At 37.5% G+C, this 17,623-nt stretch overlaps 3 protein-coding genes across 6 annotated transcripts in view; 1 reads left to right on the top strand and 2 right to left on the bottom strand.

The window, feature by feature from the left end:
• Positions 1-252: 252 nt before the first annotated feature.
• On the bottom strand, positions 253-3,117 carry Trs20 (trafficking protein particle complex subunit 2). The gene is made up of 4 exons (XM_018506085.1): positions 3,087-3,117; positions 2,533-2,829; positions 2,227-2,460; positions 253-373 (listed from the first exon to the last, which is right to left on the bottom strand). Exons 2-4 carry the CDS (start codon positions 2,620-2,622, stop codon positions 275-277), a joined length of 423 nt encoding a protein of 140 aa, XP_018361587.1. The 5' UTR covers positions 2,623-2,829; positions 3,087-3,117; the 3' UTR covers positions 253-274.
• Positions 3,118-4,717: 1,600 nt separating this feature from the next.
• Positions 4,718-10,082, top strand: C1GalTA (Glycoprotein-N-acetylgalactosamine 3-beta-galactosyltransferase 1). Of its 3 annotated transcripts, none has more exons than XM_018506437.1 (7): positions 4,718-5,103; positions 6,375-6,591; positions 7,276-7,431; positions 7,542-7,729; positions 8,348-8,555; positions 8,629-8,767; positions 9,089-10,082. In XM_018506437.1, the coding sequence occupies exons 3-7, from the start codon at positions 7,401-7,403 to the stop codon at positions 9,630-9,632; spliced, it is 1,110 nt and encodes a 369-aa protein (XP_018361939.1). In that variant the 5' UTR covers positions 4,718-5,103; positions 6,375-6,591; positions 7,276-7,400; the 3' UTR covers positions 9,633-10,082. The 3 variants fall into 3 exon arrangements, with proteins under 3 accessions (XP_018361939.1, XP_018361940.1, XP_018361941.1); XM_018506438.1 differs by lacking the exon at positions 4,718-5,103 and adding an exon at positions 5,156-5,340; XM_018506439.1 differs by lacking the exon at positions 4,718-5,103 and adding an exon at positions 5,158-5,627 and having other exon boundaries at positions 7,554-7,729.
• A 1,694-nt stretch (positions 10,083-11,776) lies between these two features.
• Positions 11,777-17,623, bottom strand: part of skd (mediator complex subunit skuld) — a 32,860-nt gene continuing 27,013 nt past the window's right edge. For both annotated transcript variants that reach the window (XM_018506235.1, XM_018506236.1), the window contains 9 exons: positions 15,836-17,623; positions 14,964-15,306; positions 14,560-14,870; positions 14,256-14,447; positions 13,789-14,100; positions 12,720-13,058; positions 12,349-12,630; positions 11,998-12,269; positions 11,777-11,909 (listed from right to left, as the gene is read on the bottom strand). In XM_018506235.1, the coding sequence (XP_018361737.1) occupies positions 11,777-11,909; positions 11,998-12,269; positions 12,349-12,630; positions 12,720-13,058; positions 13,789-14,100; positions 14,256-14,447; positions 14,560-14,870; positions 14,964-15,306; positions 15,836-17,623 (3,972 nt within the window). The remainder of the gene's footprint in view (positions 11,910-11,997; positions 12,270-12,348; positions 12,631-12,719; positions 13,059-13,788; positions 14,101-14,255; positions 14,448-14,559; positions 14,871-14,963; positions 15,307-15,835) is intronic.

Below are 17,623 nucleotides of genomic sequence, written 5' to 3'. Positions count from 1 at the left end.
ATATATATATATATATATAAGATAAATTTTGTCTTTTATATAATAAATAAATTTTTACATAAACAACTTAAGTGCAATTAACTTATATACATATATATTGTACAAATCAAAATGTGAACAGTTACAACTTTTTTTAAATGGTATTATTTAATACTGGAAAACAATTTATTTCTAACGCCTATCAATAGCATATTTTATAGCATAGAAATCTTGAATAAAATTGAAGAGAAACAAATTAAGATATCTTTACTTTTACTAATAGCAATCATTACGTTCATGAAGATAAATATTTTCTACCGTATAGCTGTGCCTTTTTCTCAAATCCCACAGATTTGATAGGAGTGTTTAGCTTATAAAATGGATTCATTGAATACTGAAACATAGAAACACAACATTTCTGAAGTAAAGTTATGTTCATATACACTGAAGTTGAAATGTATATATACACGGAAATTGAAATCCCAACATCAAGAAAGAATTACAGAGGTGAACGAAAATTACACTCTATTTCTCTATACGAGTTATTATATCTGTTAAGGTATATCCATACAAACTTGCATAACCGCATAAACGTATGCACAAAGAAAATTATCCAATCACATTTTACGTGCGTTTTTATAGGAGAAATGTGATTGGATAATTTTTTTTATACGTTTATGCAGAGCTATGCAAGTTTGTGTGGATATACCCTTATGATGTGAATGCAGTGTCATATAAAAATTAAATATTATTTTCCTCAATACCTACTGTGCTCATTGCCATATTAAATGCAGACGTCCAAATGCACATATATGGCTCATATATCTATTCTTATCACATTATCACAAAATGATAATCTATAATTCTCTCGAAGACTTATTTACACGGCTTCATTTAAACCGAGTTAATTACCAATATGTAGTTTGTTATCTTCGAGATATTCTATACATTCACATTATTAACGTACGATACGTTATCACAGTTTTTTATAGACACTAATGCTTACGAGCAGACACTAATGTTTTATACACTCTAATCTAATGGAAACTCTAGTCTAATGGAAACGTCCATATTTTCTATGGTACTACACTTGTCTGTAAGTTATAATCTTGCAATTAATATTCATGTAATAACTTGTAAGCAAATGTGTTCTGTGTAATTTTAATTTGTCTAACATAATTCCTTCTTAGTGTTGGAATTTCAATTTTTATCAGTGTAAATAATATCAGTGAATAATGATGCTTTCTTATTATAGTCCGTTCTTATTTTAAGATCATGTTAAGATGCTAATACAGCTCTTTAATTGGTTCATAACATCTTCACAAATATCAGACTACGAATACTAGCTACAGAACTGCATATTAGTATCTTGAGACATTACTTAAGGCGGTAATTGGTTTATAACATTTTTGTACTTAAGATACTTGAATATAAGAACTAACTTTGGTGATTTCTAACAAGAGACACAGTGTAACATAGTGGTCATTATGTCTTTATTTAATATTGGCGAACAACAAGGATGTAATGATTCACTGTGTTACACTGTGTTATCTGTGTCTCTTGTTAAACAGCATCCTATAAATACCAGTCATTATAAGGCCCAAAGACATAGAGAATGGACTGCGCGATCCGTATCTAAGTAATATATCAAATGTGGTCGACAATAATGAGAGAGAGAGGTCCGTAGGAGACGGCCAATCTCTCTCATTCTCTCTCCCATTATACCATTGAATGAAGAGATAGCAATGGTCGTTTGCCACGGTCCCTCTCTCTCTCATCCCTATCGACCATTTTAACACACGGATCGCGCAGTCCATTCTCTATGTCTTTGGTAAAGCCGTAATCACACTGCAGGTTGCCGGTTATGGTTGCTGGTTGTCGGTTCTATTTTAGCCAATAATGATGCAGCGAGTGCAGATTAGGCAACGTAATTGGCAAAAATAGAACCAATAACTGTAATCAGCAACCTGTAGTGTGATAACAAGTCAAAATTGTTTCATCTTTGTTTAACATTAGCATACAAGAGACATTTTTCAGCAAGGATTCAGTCAGACGCCGTGTAACACTGTAAATCATTTCATCCTTGTTTAACGTAGACAAACAACAAGGATGTACTGATTTATTGTGTTACTCTACGTCTGACTGTGTTCTTGCTGGAAAACACCCAAGGATTCACAGTGTTACAATGTCATCTGTTTCTTGCTGCAAAGCACTCTAAATCTACAATATTATTAAAGTAACTATTACCTTTATATAGGTCTCGTACATTTCATTAAAAAAGTTCTTGATTCCGTCTTCATTCTTGCTATCGTGCACCATGACAAACCTGATATGGGTCGCCGTCACAAACGCGCTAACAAACCACTGGTTAAATTTATCTACAACTTTTAGATGCATGTTCGTCGTTTTCCACGTGTGCTCGTCCACAAGATCGAGCGCCGCGTGGGCGATAAATTGATTCAAATGCGAATGATCTTCCTTCTAAAAGAAAAAAAAATAGAATGGTAGAGTCGACAAGTCAATGCAAAGTTGTAGTTTAACCTCAAAACGAACCTTTGCGTCTTTTCCAGCATTGTTGAACTCTATCTCGAATAGCGGATTATCGGCATGGCCAACAATAGCGAAATAGTAATTTGCGGACATTGCGAAACGGCAGACTGTGTTGTCAGTGTTATCACCGTGGATCGTAATATGCGATTATTCGTCAGTAAATCACTGTCAATCTTTCACACACAACACAGCCATCTGCCATATGCTGCTATATCAATTTCAAAAGGTTCAAAACATCGCGCGTCGTGATTCGATGAGTATTTCAGTCGATTATGGTCAGATTAAAGAACAGTTGAAAAACTAGAACAGAGAGAGGAGTTCAAAAAAATAAAATTTTTTTAAATTAAATATATATAAGATTGTGTTCTTCAAAAATCAGAAATCGTATACTTATGCATTTTTTCAGTTTTTTATCTACTTTCAGCGATAATGTTTATAAAAACTTTTTCCGTATAAAAAAATTGAGCGAAATATCAAATATATTAATCGAATCTTGATTTTATATAAAATTTGTAATTCTGTTTGAATGATCAATTACTTGCAGAAAATTATTTTACCTTTGTCTGATTAGTACCGACGGTAGTACGTTATTATTTTATTCAGTCGGTAAGGCAGATGCTGTAGCTATCGGGTCAATTATGTATATTGAAATTTTCGAATAAAAGTTATAAAAATGAGCGAATTTGGTACGTGGCCAATGAAATTATAAGTATTTTAATAATTTCGATTTTGTAATTTTCACCTTGTTTCAAGCATATAATCGACCCCCATCAGAATTGTGCCGTATATTTTTAGTTAATATGTTTTCATGGAATATTTCAGAGAGTTGTGCGTTCCCTCACAAAATATAATCTAATCTATACACGTGTACTAATAATATAAATTATGTAAACTATGTTATCTCGTTATCTGTACAGTAAAAAATTAATCTATGTAGGCATCATATTTAATAGAAGCCTGTTTTTTATCGTTACACTGAACTATGCACTAAAGCAATTTCTATCTCGTTTATATATTTTTTTATTTGTCGGTATTAAAATCAGCTATTTTGATCCTAAAGCCTTACTACTTCTTTTTATATTGTTTTATGATCCAATTAATTTATAGTGTACATATTTCACATTCTATTTAATTATATGTTTTGTCTATAAGAAATAGATTTGTGTAAATTTCAATTTAAACATAAACGTAATTAAATATTTCATAACAAATAATAAAGAAACCGTGGGTCGAAAGAAAATAGTTGTTTGGTTTGAAAGGCTTATTCCACGAACGCTAGATAACAGTAGCGAGTTTAAATTTATTTGTATTTAATATTATAAGTGGACAAAATGATGAATTTTAATACGTTATGACACAATGGAAAGAATCATTCATCTTCTTATGATACAACCAAGTATGGGATCTGACTTAAGAGAATTACAAATCTGGAGCAGCTCATAAATTGGAATATAATAGCACGAACAACTATGTTGGATATAGTCACATACTTATATATTAGATGCAAGATATATTGGATAATTGTTAAATAGTAGAAATGAACAATCTCGAAATATAACCGTAGAATATGTGTGTAATGAATGAGTCGCTTAATTATGTTGTGTGAATTTATAAAGATTTTAATTTAAATACTGAAGATGATCTGATGACAGATCGAAACGTTTATATATCTCTATGTATTAAATACAAATAAATTTAAACTCGCTACTGTTATCTAGCGTTCGTGGAATAAGCCTTTCAAATCAAACTATTTTAAATATTTCATGTAAATGTAATGTTGAAATGTACAGCACAATTATAATCCTGGAGTACTCTATTTAAGTATTATTTTACATTCACATGAATCTTTATCAAACGATGATTATAATAATTTTTTTTGTTCTTTATACTGAAATACATATACATAAAATTTATTATATCCGTAGAACGCTTTATTTAATATAAATTTATTCCAATTTCAGTTTTCGCTATTGTTTGATCTCTTTATCAAACTGAATTCTTCAACGCCGAATATAATGGCTGTCATTCGCGTTTTTATTAATGACAGAACACAACTTATCGTGCTGCTAATTTTAGCGGATCCTGTATATACACGTGAACGGTTAATCATCAATCGTAATTACTAACCGCAGCCGCAAAATAACAAAGTAGAGATTGCTGATAAATATGCGAGAATCGACAAATAATAACTTCGTCTCCCATGAGCGCGCGTGGAAAAAATATATGCTGACAAACGCGTAATTTCGGGATAATCTCCGCGCGATAATGATACGAAGAGATTCTGCGGCACGCCGCGTTTCGCATACGACCGACCAGACACATGTACGTATACACGCGCATGTAACGTATATACCGGATGACGAATTGAGTCGTATCAGGTCGTATCGCGTCGGTTCGGTGGTTTGTTTCCCCCGCGCTCTCGGCGTTTCCTCGCGATACGGGAATATCGGTGAGATTGGGCGAGATGGCCGTCTACGACGTCACGTCACGAGCATCACGAGTCGAATGGAGATTGATGGAGCAGATGGAGACGGCCTCGGTGCACGCTATGCACGGATACTTTCCAATCAGTGCGTATGTACCTACTACACAGCAGACGTAACGTGCGTGTGCGCGCGTGCGCGCGTATGCAGCCTGCACAACACTCGTTGCGAGGGGGAGGGCGAGACGCGCGCATCGCCGATTGTTATCGCCGCCCGAATGTTCGCGGATTCTTTTGTGCCCATTAACGCGTCGCTCGCGATAACGCTCGCGGGATGACGCCGTCGCCCGAAGACGCTCGCCTGTGAATCCTGGGGGGGAAGGAGAAATGTAAGTCGTGTCGGTTCTTCTAATCTTGTAATTGATCACGGAACATCGACGGCGTTCCCGACGTGCTGTGTAAACATGTCTCGGAATAACGCGCGCTTCTCGGAAGCTCGAGGAGGAGGATCCGGAATCGGATGATCGGATCCGTGAGTGACCGCGAGAAGTGTTGACGGAGGTTTTTCTCTTTGATGAATCGCACGACTCACTTCGTGCGACGGCGCGGCGCGGCGCGAACAAACATTCCCCGGCGCACCATCGACGACTGGCAGTGGGCCACGATACTTCGTACGGTTTGTGAATGAAAATTCCTCGTTACGCGTGCGAGGTGTATAGTGACGGTGATATTGGGCCGTAAATATTTATCACGATTGTGCGAATATTTGCACAACTGTGCAAATAAATTTAGTAAACGGATTAATGAACGAGTGCTTCTCGGTATAACTTGGCTTAATAAGAGAGACGGCTAGACGAAAACTGATGACTGTCGCAAAAAAATATCGCATTCCGACCTGTTATCGCGTATTGCACAATTCATTTTCTGTTTTGCTTTCGCCGACTCACCGACGGTATTTTTAAAGGAATGCAATGTCACTCTCTAGGCGACGATCGAACGTTTCGAACGCGATACTCGGCTGCTTTTCACATTCGCTATTATATATGTACCTGTAATTAACATAATAGTAGACCGAGCATTATTACATATAGTTCCTATTTTCTGTTTTCGCACCTGTGCTCTGACACCGGTGCCTTTGTAGAAAATCGCTTTGCTTGCTTGGAGATAACATCTGATATTACATATACAATACAAACTAACATTATCAGTGAAACAAAAGTGCTATTATATCTAGCATCATGCAACCATTATTTCGTTATCAAAGAACACTTCCGATAAACTGTTTATACAGTCAGAGATATAAATGGACATATAACTCAAAAAGTGTACTGTGAATATAGCATTGTCTCCAAGTATTCTCGTCTCCAGACTTTTCAAACACCTGTCTTTGGTTGCTATTTTTACAGTTTTTTTTTTATTTCAGATCTCCAGTCCTCTGAATCGAAGATACTGCATTATACATACGCTTATATATACAACTCTTAGCACTCATTCTTAGCTAACTATAAAAATACGAGGAGCATGAAAAGATGTGCTCAGCGAAAATTATCTACATTATTGTGTAAGTGACGAGTTCAATATATGAGCTTAGAAATGGCCTTGAAGAGTTTATCGTATTATCAAGACATCTTGATGATCAGGTATGTATATGAAGTTATTGAATAATAATGAATTTAGTTTATTAACATAAATATTACGTGATGTTGGAGTTGTAGTTGATGTTGATTTTAATATTGTGAAACAGTCATCTGCAACATGAAGGAAAGATAAATTAACTTTTAGGATAGCTTATTAACAAACTTTAAAAAGTTTATTGATATCTTACAAGATAATATAAATATTGCAGCAAAAGTTGTTCAACATTTAGTGCATTTTCTATTTGAGATTGGCCACACGCGTTTAAGTAAATTTGTCAAGTATACTTGTACAATCCACTTGTGTGAGTTTACTTGAACATGTGTGGCCGGCCTAACACAGTAATCTCTCTTTTCTTATTATATTAATCATAAAACAGTAATATGTTTTTATATAAAGATTATATGTTTCGAGGGTTTTCTTCGTGTCCAGATCCATTCTTGGAATGCTAACGTTTCATGAACTTTGCAGTCCACTTCATTAGGGCGAGGAGCAGCCTGATACTTAATATTACTTAGTATTACTATAGTATCAAGCTGCTCCTCGCTCTGATGAAATGGACTGCAAGGTTCACGAAACGTTGGCATTTCAAGAATGGATCTGGACACGTAGAAAATCCGCGAAACGCATAATCTTTATATAGAAAGCACCCGTGGAAGCCTCAAGAATAATATGTTTTTATGTTTTAGAAGGCAGTAATAAAGTATCATATCATGCATTTATATGAGCAAAAATGAATGCGAAGGAGACTGCAATTTATATTCAAGCATTTATAGCGTTATTGAGTTGAATCAATTTATATTACCTATATATCATGGTGCAGCAGCGGCTACCTAGTTTCGATAGTAAGTGTTCATTTAATTTTATATAAATAAATGTATGCTTAACTCTGTCTGTATTAATTCATAGTTTGTAAATGTGAAATTGTAACAGTTATAAAATATACAGTAATTAGTTGTTCACACAGGTGGTCGAAGTGGACGGCGATTTATATTGACACTCGTTGCTGGGACGGTTTTCGGCTTTTTATCAGCATGTTTGCTCATTACATCTACGAGAGATGTACCGCACATGTTTAGTTGGGTACCAGGTAGTTCTGGCCTTTCTAGAGATCCTCATCATTATTCAGAACTGGAATCAGAGGTATGCATTTTTTTATATTCCAAATAACAATACTTTTAAAACGTTCATGCCAGCTTGATCTATCATTCAGAATATGTTGTAAGTATTCGATACAAAACATAGAAACTTATAAGCCGGCATAAATGCGTATTAATTCTGCTTATAGCTGTACCTATGAGGAAAATGATGAATTTCTTCTCTTTTTGATTAAAATATATGCGAAAAACATTTTTTACATATACAGTTATTGTACAGGATGTTCCGAAATTCATAAATCAAAATACCACAGCAAAAGTAGTCGAAAAAAAATTAAGTAAAAAAGTTATTTGTATTTTAATTTAATAAATTTAATAAATTTTTATTTTAAGCAGTACTTACTTTACGAATTTTAACATGGCTAGCTATAGATTACATTTAAATAATGACCCGTATTAATGGTCATCTAAACGTAATTAACCATATTTAAATCCTTATTATCTCAAAAACTACTTCAAAAATTTTACAAGTAACTTAACGAAAATTAACTAATTTTTCGAGAACTTTCTTGTTATGGTGTTTTGATTCGTGAATTTCGGAACACCCTGTATAAGTATAACTGTAAAATGATTTTTAAGTTTCATCACTGAATTTCTCTGATAGGTTGGCCCTGAAACAGAAGTAAAATTTCATGGTGATGATGAAGATTTCCACAAAGGAGAAGATAGAATAGCTCAGGATATGGCGAGAAAAGTGCGTGTTCTTTGCTGGATTATGACAGGTCCAAAGAACCATCAGAGCAAGGCTCGTCATGTGAAAGCGACATGGGGAAAACGTTGCAATGTACTTCTTTTCATGAGTTCTGCGGCAGGTATTTTAAACGTCAGATAAAGGTTATTATACGCAGATAGAATTTTTGTACAGTACTTACTATTTATTTTTAGACGCCAGCTTACCCACTGTAGTATTACCAGTAAAGGAAGGTAGAGATAATCTATGGGCTAAAACCAAAGAAGCGTTTAAATATGCTTACGAGAAGTACAAAGATAAAGTAGATTGGTTCATGAAAGCTGATGATGATACGTAAGTGTATTCTATATTTGTGATAAATTTTATCTATACAACACGATATGCATGTACATTCTTTTCACGATTTTATCTTTACGGTATAATGTACAATACATATAAACAAGTAACACAAATTGGTATTTTTTTATATTGGTTAACAAAAAATATAAGTACAAGTAATATTGAATAAATTAGACAAAAGAATTAAATAAAACTTGATAGTGATTATTTTAAATGAACAATGTTATCCACAATCAAGAGAGTTGTGCTACTAAATACGTTGTACACATGTATGTAATTGAAAAAAATAATTTTTTTGCGTTTATGTGTTTTCAGATATGTGGTGGTAGAAAATTTGCGATATATGTTATCGTCATATAATCCAAATTCATCATTGTACTTCGGATGCAGATTTAAACCTTTCGTGAAGCAAGGTTACATGAGCGGTGGCGCGGGATATGTACTTAGTAAGGAAGGCTTACGCAAATTTGTGGAAGAAGGTTTACCCGATAAGACAAAGTGCCGGCCGGATAACGGCGGCGCCGAGGACGTGGAGATGGGAAAATGTCTCGAAAAAATTGGTGTACGCGCGATGGATACCAGAGATCCTCACGGGCGCGGTAGATTCTTTCCGTTTGTGCCGGAACATCACTTGATTCCAAATCATGTAGATAAGAATTTCTGGTATTGGAAGTATATCTATTATGATACCAAGGATGGATTGAATTGCTGTTCAGACAGTGCTGTTTCATTCCATTACGTGTCACCGAACATGATGTATGTTCTGGAGTATCTGATTTACCATTTGAGGCCATATGGTATCAGTCACAGCCTGGAGAGATCCTCTCCGGATCGACCGTCGACGTTGATCGAATACTAGTCCGTACACTGTCGTAAATAAACCGTAAGGTTCTGTAATTTTTATTTTATACATGATACTAGTCCATTCGAGCCAACGATATATAAGTGTAATATATTCTCAGCGGATGAAAAGTGTGATATATCGTACTTCTTAAACACATGAAGTCTTTATACGTATCTGTGTTAAAAAACACTGGCCATAATGGATAGTTATAGACTAGAAAAGATAGGGAGATAGTGCAAGCACAATAGATATGCGTAGATACAGAATTTTTTTTTAGAACGAAATTATGACAGATAAATTTTATAAGATGAGATGTGATAATAATTTCTTAAGAGTTTAAACTGAATAAAACGTATGATCCTTAGAACAAATGTCGTATTTTAATATATATGTCGTCGAAGAATAATGCCGCGTATTTTCCTTTCTCTTTAAAGGTATTTAAAAGTATCACGTTTTATTTTCCTTAAAAAAAACTTATCTACCTAATTGGCAATGCAATCAGATATCGACTAGTAGAAAGATATTAGCACACAAAACTCGAGACGATAAGAGCAATCATTTGGCAAATGAAAAAAATTCAATTCATTTTTTTTTGCATGTTCATAGAAGCGAAAAACATCTTTTCTACTGTGCTTGCGAGATAATTTTTCGGGCGTTGCAAATACGAAAAAATCATATATGTAATTATATATATACACATAAAACTGTATTTCGTAATATTAATATAATAATGGTAATAATAATTTTAATAATAATAATAATCCCAATAATGACGTACTACCCAGTAATAAATACTATAGATACAGAGTGAGTGTGGGTGTGAGTAAATTAACCAATTAATTAGGGAGTTAGGGGTTCTATGTACAAGTCATATTTGTACTATGCGACTGACGCAATTGGCCACCGTGGCTCCACTCAGACGCGCCCCACAATTTCTCTCTTCGTGTCTTTTCTTCTTTTTTTTGCATTCAAAGTTAAATTGGAGGAAAACAATCTCTGCATAACTGGCTCGTTCTCTCATTCTCTCGCTTGTTCTTTTCTCTCTCTTTCTCTCCTTTTCTTTCACACTCGCGGTTATTTCCCTCTTTCATTCTCAATTATCTAATCTCGGCGATGTCTCACTTCATAAATTATTTAAAAACAATATTTTACACTATAATGTATGTATAATATATAGAGGTCACCTAATCCGAATAAAATTTGTCAAACAGCATCGAAAAATTGCGCTAACGGGTCCAGGAAACATGATAACAGCGACCCAGTGCCGCGCGAGCATAATATAATATTATAATCGTCATACTTCTCACACCAGGGGCTTATACGAGGCATCGCTTATAAAAAAGAAGTCCACCTCTCTTTTTTTTATATCATCTATATAAAATTAAAAAACAACGTAATATCATTTATATTACTTCGTCGTCATTAATAATAAAAGCTTTGTACAAAATTTAATTTACAATTAAAAACTTTTGGTTACGTAATTTTTCTAGAGATTCTGATTTGTAATTCAACTATCTATCGATAGAGAGGCAATCGAAAATCATTTTCTTATTATGCACTCTCTTTTTCACCTTTTCTTTCTTTCACTCGCTCGTTCGTTCACGCACTTTCTTTCTCTATTTCTTTCGCACTTCTCTCGCTATACTTCTCTTTCATCCTCATTCTTTCCTGCCCTATCTTTCTTCCTTTCTCACAGTATCTTTCATCACTCGCATCTTCGCTTCTACCATTCGCAAAGTCTCACATTTGCTTTCGCTGGCAATGGTCGTATTGGATGCGCAATTCATTTTTTCCTTACGAAATACGAGATACGATCATAAACACAAAGTACAATCTATTTCGCCTGTTATAATAGAAAAATGGTAAAGAGAGTCGCTGTTCGTTCTCATCGAGTTCTGCATTTTCAGCCTTTGCATTTTCATCGCGCTAACTTGTGTATTAATTAGAGTCCGAGTAAAAAAGCTCGGTTCTCTTTACATATGGTCGAGAAGGATCGTACTCTGTACCTAGACAATCTCTTTCTCTCTAAGTACCTAACTAATGTAGTATAGGTAAAGGGCATAGGAAATCAGTTGCTCTCGTAAAGCCCCAAGTGACGGTACAATAAGGAGTGCGTGAGAGAGGTGCATATACTGCACTACAACGGGAGAGGGTGTGGGTCAGACGAGAGCTGCCGTCGCATGGTAGAGATGCATGAGCGCCTGTACGTGCACTGGTAAGCAGGACAGTCGGTCCTTGGTGTTTGCATCCAGTGCAAGCCATGACAGTGCGTTGTACCCTTCCAACACGTACCTGTCAATCACGTAAATCGCACGATAACAAATTTCGCGCAAAAAATGTCTAGAAAGCAAAAATTACGAGCATCATCGCAAATACAAACCTAAGCACGTCAGTGGTATACTGCGAGTCCAATGGATGAGCAGTAGGTGCGTTTTGTTGCTGAAGTAAATCGTCGCTGTTCTGTTGTATTGCGGGACTGTGCAGGTGTAATGCGTTCTTCAGGAATACCGGGCAAACGTTTTCGAGATGTGGACAAGCTGCCCAAAACCATGGTGGCATTCGTCCCGTTGGCGCAGTTGATACTAGGTAACCAAGAGCGAGCGGTTGTTGTAGAAGCGTGCCAACTTCTTCCGCTTGCTCAGTCGTTGCTATCTGCGAATAACATAAATTTGCATATAATTTCACATGGATACAATATAGTCGCAGACTTAGTTTAAAAAACAAAACTTACTCTTGGCGTGTTGCTGCACGGAAATGGACTGCCAGGCCCATCGTGATTGCCCAAGCCTGATCCACCGCCATCTCCTCCATGCGGTGAACCTTCAGGACGGTGCGGACTTCCGCTTGGACTTTGCCCACCGCCTGCGCCCGGCTCAGGCCAAACATTGAAAATATCGTTGAAGTCACCCATTCCCTCCATACCTTCCGGCATATCATCGTTTAGAGCGGAAAATAATTCGTCGTCTCCCAACTCGGGTACGTTGTGTTGCTCTTGAAATGCGGTCTGCGACGACTAAAATATTAAAACAACAATAGGATTTAGCCTAATTATATTCAATAAATAATGTAATTAATCTTGTATATATAATTAAACTTTCTTACCTGAGTGGTAGCGGATGTAGGGAAAACAAGTATATGAGTACATGTGACATCTTGAGGTGTGGATAACTGGCAGTTTACAGATGCCTGACTAAATCTTTCGTCGGGAGTGAATTGATCGGCCATTAATCTCAGAGTGGAATCTGGCTCGAGTGAGACTAAACACGCACTGAGTATGCAAGGTGCCGCCGAGGGATATAAGAGACTACACTGTCCACATATCTCTTTCAGATGCTTTGAAGCTTTCAGAAGGGCTTTTCTAGAAAGTAACCAGCTCCATCCTTTCAATTCACCATGTCCAATGCGTCCTACTCGACCAACGACCAGTCTCCATGGTTGTACCTGCAACAAAAATAATTGAACGATATAAAAAACAGAAATAATACTTATAAAATGAATAATATTTAATGATAAAGAACAAATGTTTTTAACGAGAGCAAAAATTATCAATGAGAATTTGAATTGTGATTTTTCATGCCATTTATGATATCAAGTATTCTGTCATTATTAAAAAATTAATGGGAAAAAATATCAATTTTGCATATTTTGAGTTGTCTTTTAATAAGAGGATGGTATCGGAATACACATAAAAAAACAACACCGTGGTCTGAATAAACACAAAGTGATTACTGTTCGATTACCTGATATTTATCCCGATAATTATCTTCCTGTCCTTAGCCATTTGTTCCCCTCTTAAGTTTCTGATTCTAACTCCCCTCCTTTAATGCTTGCCCCACCACACTTTCTAACATAATCAACCATTCCATACTATTGTTCTACAGTTAATTCCTTGTTAATATGTTAACGATGCGTATACGTTTTATTTGCAACCGACGTATATTTCAATTTTTGAAGCTTTGTAATAGAGATATGATTAATAATTTGAAACTGTTAACGATATACTGAGGATGATCTGATATAAAGGTCGAAATGTTTGTTTTTTCAGATGAGAAAAATTATTATAAATATTGTTTTTGCGTTGTAACTTTGTGTTGACTCTCATATTCTTTATTAAATATTGTTAGTTTATTCTATTAATGTTGATTTTAATTTATGTAAAATTTTTACTTACACCTTGGGACATTACACCCAATATAAAGTCCATAAGTTTTTGAAGGCCAATACGCCTAGCTGAAGCGCGTTTTCTTCTTTTTCTGTTAGGTATGTCGATGTTAATGGTAGCGGTTTCGAAAATTTCGCCCCTATCGTCCGTTGCGGCCGCCAATAGCCAAGACTGATCTTCACTCAAACAGTAACTCAGATAGAGCACCGCGCATTCTTCTGGTCTCGGCATGCCAAATGATTCGGGAGCTTCGCTCTTCGCCCGCAATGGTGCTAATACGAAGGCCGGTGCGTAGAGACGGTAAGGTGCCCTATTTCGTTCCTAATACAGAGAATTATTACTAAATGAGTAAAAATGATTTATGCATAGCATGGATTTTAATTTCACATCATAATATCGCAGCGCACAAACGGAACTTGGCAATCCTCAATCACGTGGTAAGCATTAATTTATAGCAATGGAGCATAGAGCCTTACATCTTTACTTTTGAGGAAGATGTCTGCAGCGGCGGCAGTACCGAAACCGGTAAGGCTTTTCACCATAGAATTATGATTTAATAATCGACGTCCTTGCAAGAAGACATTCAACGCCAAGGCTCTCATTTCATCTTGAATCTTTCGCCTTTCTCGAGCTCGACCCAATTCCATTATGCTTTCCAAGGATATTATCTAAAAGCAAATTGTTAGAATGTCATAAAAACACAACTTAAAATACTGTGATCAACTGAGTTTTAAAATTATTAATTCCTCATCATCAAGATCCAGTCTTAGAATTTATTACCTGAACGTGAATGTTTGATCTCATATTTTCAGGCATGCTATTGATCGCAGAAGAATAAGCTCTGAGTAGAGCTAGAATAGCAAGCCGACGTCGATCAGGATCCTCAGTACCGCCTAACGAAAAAGGTTCAACAAAGTAAACAACGATGGCTGGAGGTTCGATTTCTTCCTCGTCCGGACCTGTGGTCGTAGTAATCGGCGTCGTGTTGCTTGTAGGTTGCGATGTCGGTGTCGTATTACCGGTTGTATTAGTAGTAGTCTGATTCGTTGCTGTGCTTGAGGAGGGAGTCTCGCTCCTCGGATTTTCCCCTTCTATAAAAGGCAACGAATCTCGCTAGACTCAACCCCAGGGACGATGTATCGCTAAAATCGTATCATTAAAATGCGATCATCGATAAAACATACCGACAGACTCAGGTTTGGTTGATAATACATCGGGTGTAGCTGGCATTGTATCGGGAACGGGAATTGTTGTGGATTGTTGTTGCTGCTGTTTGTTTGCTTGTTGAGAATCACCAGGATCCAACAAACTACGATCTTGTATGACCTGCGTCAAATATGGAGCCAATCGATGATTACACACTTGGGCATACAATCTCAACAGTTCGCCTATATGATTCTCTCCCAAAAACTTGAACCAATCATCCATCGGTTGCTTCGCTAGTTTCTGCACAGTCGACTTCCCGACACGCAGAATTCCATCGCGTAGTTGTTTCGAGATTGGCGTGTGTCTTCCTAATCGGCAAATCTGCGACGAGTTAAAAATATCGAAATCTCAAACTTTAATATTTCTTATCGCAGGCGATATTAATTGAGCGAACCGCGAAAGAACTGGATATAATAATAATACAAAAAAGGATTAGTTTTAAAATGTTTTTCGAACACATTTTAGAAAAATAAAGAAAAAAATTCCAAACTATCTACGTAAAATGTATACACACACACGCATATATATATATATACATACACACACACACACACACACACAATAATATTTTGCAATAAAGATTCAAAGATCCAAAAATTACTCTTTTTTTGTTTAATAAATTTAATAAAATAAAATTTATTTATCAATATTAATAGCAATACTATTGTCCTTTGAAGAATCGTGATAAAAAGACAAAGACATCGATGAGACTTCTATAGTGATGGTATTTTTCATATCAAATATAATCGATATTAAATATAATCGAGTCTTGTTGTTGTGATGAAAAAAGAGAAATGTATAAGATTTGAAAACATTAAAATTGTAAGACAAAAATAATTCTTGCACTTACCTCATACGTGCAGGAAAGTTCTCGGAAAAATGATTTTACTCTACTGACAATACAATCGCTGTCAGGTGCGACGACCACGTAGGCGACGTCTCTAGGTCCGGCAAACGGTTCTAAAGACAGTTTTTCCCAGAAGCAGACCGCGTACGGCGACAATGACAACCAATCACGATCATATCCGACGACTAGAGCGGGTATTGGTTGTGGTTCACAACGATCGTCAGTGCCGCGACCGGCCAAACGATGGAATTGTCGCCACGTGAGCGGTCCGGTGACAGTATACGGCGCTTCCCACATGCGCGTCGTACACTTCTTCTGCACCGCATCCTGGAGCAGCGGTTGTAGCGACCTCATCATTCGCACGATGTCGCCGCTACATTGGGGACCTCGTGCCCTGAGAAACACCCACCGATGCACGCCGTTTACACGCGCCGCCCTCTCGTTATGCACGCCGTCGAGCTTGCCTTGATCGAGCGCAGCAACGCATACCTCATTGCCATCGTTGAACTCCAGAGTGTTCACCGTCGGCGTCAACGTCGGATAGCTTTTCACGGTGGCGCATATCCTGGCCGCTCTATACAAACTGCTGGCAGAACTTTGAACGATCAGGCATTGCTCGCGTAATAACTCGAGAACATTTGGTGGTATCGTGTCGAGGCCTTCGGGGGCCGCTTTCGCTCCAGGACACGCGATCGCGGTAAGCGAGCCTTTCTTCTTCTCCGCCGGATCTTCGGCGACGCCCGTGATCTCCATCTCATCTTCGTAGAACAGACCCGCTCGATGAGCGAGCCGTCGATTCACTACGGCGCTGAAGCCACAACTACATCTGATTTGATCGTCGTCTTGGAAGAGCGCAGAACCCACCCACGAATTGCTGAGATAAACGCCCGCATCAGCGCCTTTGATATTGCCTACAACCTTGGGCCCAGCATTGCACACACACAGACTGCAACTGTCGAAGTTATGATCGCGGAAGATATTGAGTGCGGTGTCACCCAGAAGAATATTCACTACGAGGGAATTTGATTCGGGTGCGCGAGCGGGTCCCGGCGTATCCGCCTCGATGCTATTGAGATTTTTATTGAGATATGAAGAAGTAGTGGATGTGGCTGGGCTGGGTTGGTCGTATGGGGGTGGTGGTGGCCTACCAGGCAGAGTGTTTGAACGGTAAGGTGGCGCCGGACTTTGTGGACAAGGTTGTTGTTGTTGTTGTTGTTGTTGCTGCTGCTGCTGCTGTTGTTGCTGTTGTTGTTGTTGTTGCTGCTGCTGCTGCTGTTGCTGTTGCACTGATCCGGGCCTGGTTGGTGGAAGAGGTTTGTCCGCCTGATTGGTGGAAGCAGGATTGCACTGCCAGGAAGGTCTGTACACGCAGTGCGATGGCAGTGTGATGGATGGCAGAGATTGGCTAGGCAGATTCGTGAGAGGTGCGTACTTGGAAGAACCGACCATCTTGCTGATGGCCGCCGGCTTGAACACGTATGACCAATCGTCAATTGGCTCTTCTTGTGGAGAACCCATATTAGGATAGATGTCGGGCAGGTGTCTGAGCGGTCGCGAAGGCATCAGCAGCTCAGTCTGGTCCATGAGTGGGTCACTTAGTTGGCAAGGCGAAGCAACAGGATTATGCTCTAGAGAAGGAGGAGTTGGAAACATTTTGGATAATTCTTCTGGTCGTAAAACTGTGACTCCTCGATTGTTATTCTTGTTTGCACCGTCCACCCTCGTCTCTTCGTGCAATCCACCAGATTTATTCGAGCCTGGTGGCGTTTGTATTTGTAGTTGGTTCAGATT

The sequence above is a fragment of the Trachymyrmex cornetzi genome, unplaced genomic scaffold (assembly GCF_001594075.2).
Source record: "Trachymyrmex cornetzi isolate Tcor2-1 unplaced genomic scaffold, Tcor1.1 scaffold223, whole genome shotgun sequence".
Taxonomy (NCBI): domain Eukaryota; kingdom Metazoa; phylum Arthropoda; class Insecta; order Hymenoptera; family Formicidae; genus Trachymyrmex; species Trachymyrmex cornetzi.
The sequence above is the reverse complement of the archived record's forward strand: the minus strand, read 5'-3'. Positions and strand labels throughout refer to the sequence as shown.

Bases quoted from the DNA above. Each gene is read 5' to 3' on its own strand.
- Trs20 (XM_018506085.1), bottom strand. From the start codon at position 2,622: ATGTCCGCAAATTACTATTTCGCTATTGTTGGCCATGCCGATAATCCG. The intron at 2,461-2,532 runs GTTCGTTTTGAG...TTTTTCTTTTAG, and splicing joins ATGCTGGAAAAGACGCAAAG to AAGGAAGATCATTCGCATTT. The intron at 374-2,226 runs GTAATAGTTACT...TCTATGTTTCAG, and splicing joins TGTACGAGACCTATATAAAG to TATTCAATGAATCCATTTTA.
- C1GalTA (XM_018506437.1), top strand. From the start codon at position 7,401: ATGGTGCAGCAGCGGCTACCTAGTTTCGATA. The intron at 7,730-8,347 runs GTATGCATTTTT...TTTCTCTGATAG, and splicing joins ATTCAGAACTGGAATCAGAG to GTTGGCCCTGAAACAGAAGT. The intron at 8,556-8,628 runs GTATTTTAAACG...ATTTATTTTTAG, and splicing joins TTTCATGAGTTCTGCGGCAG to ACGCCAGCTTACCCACTGTA.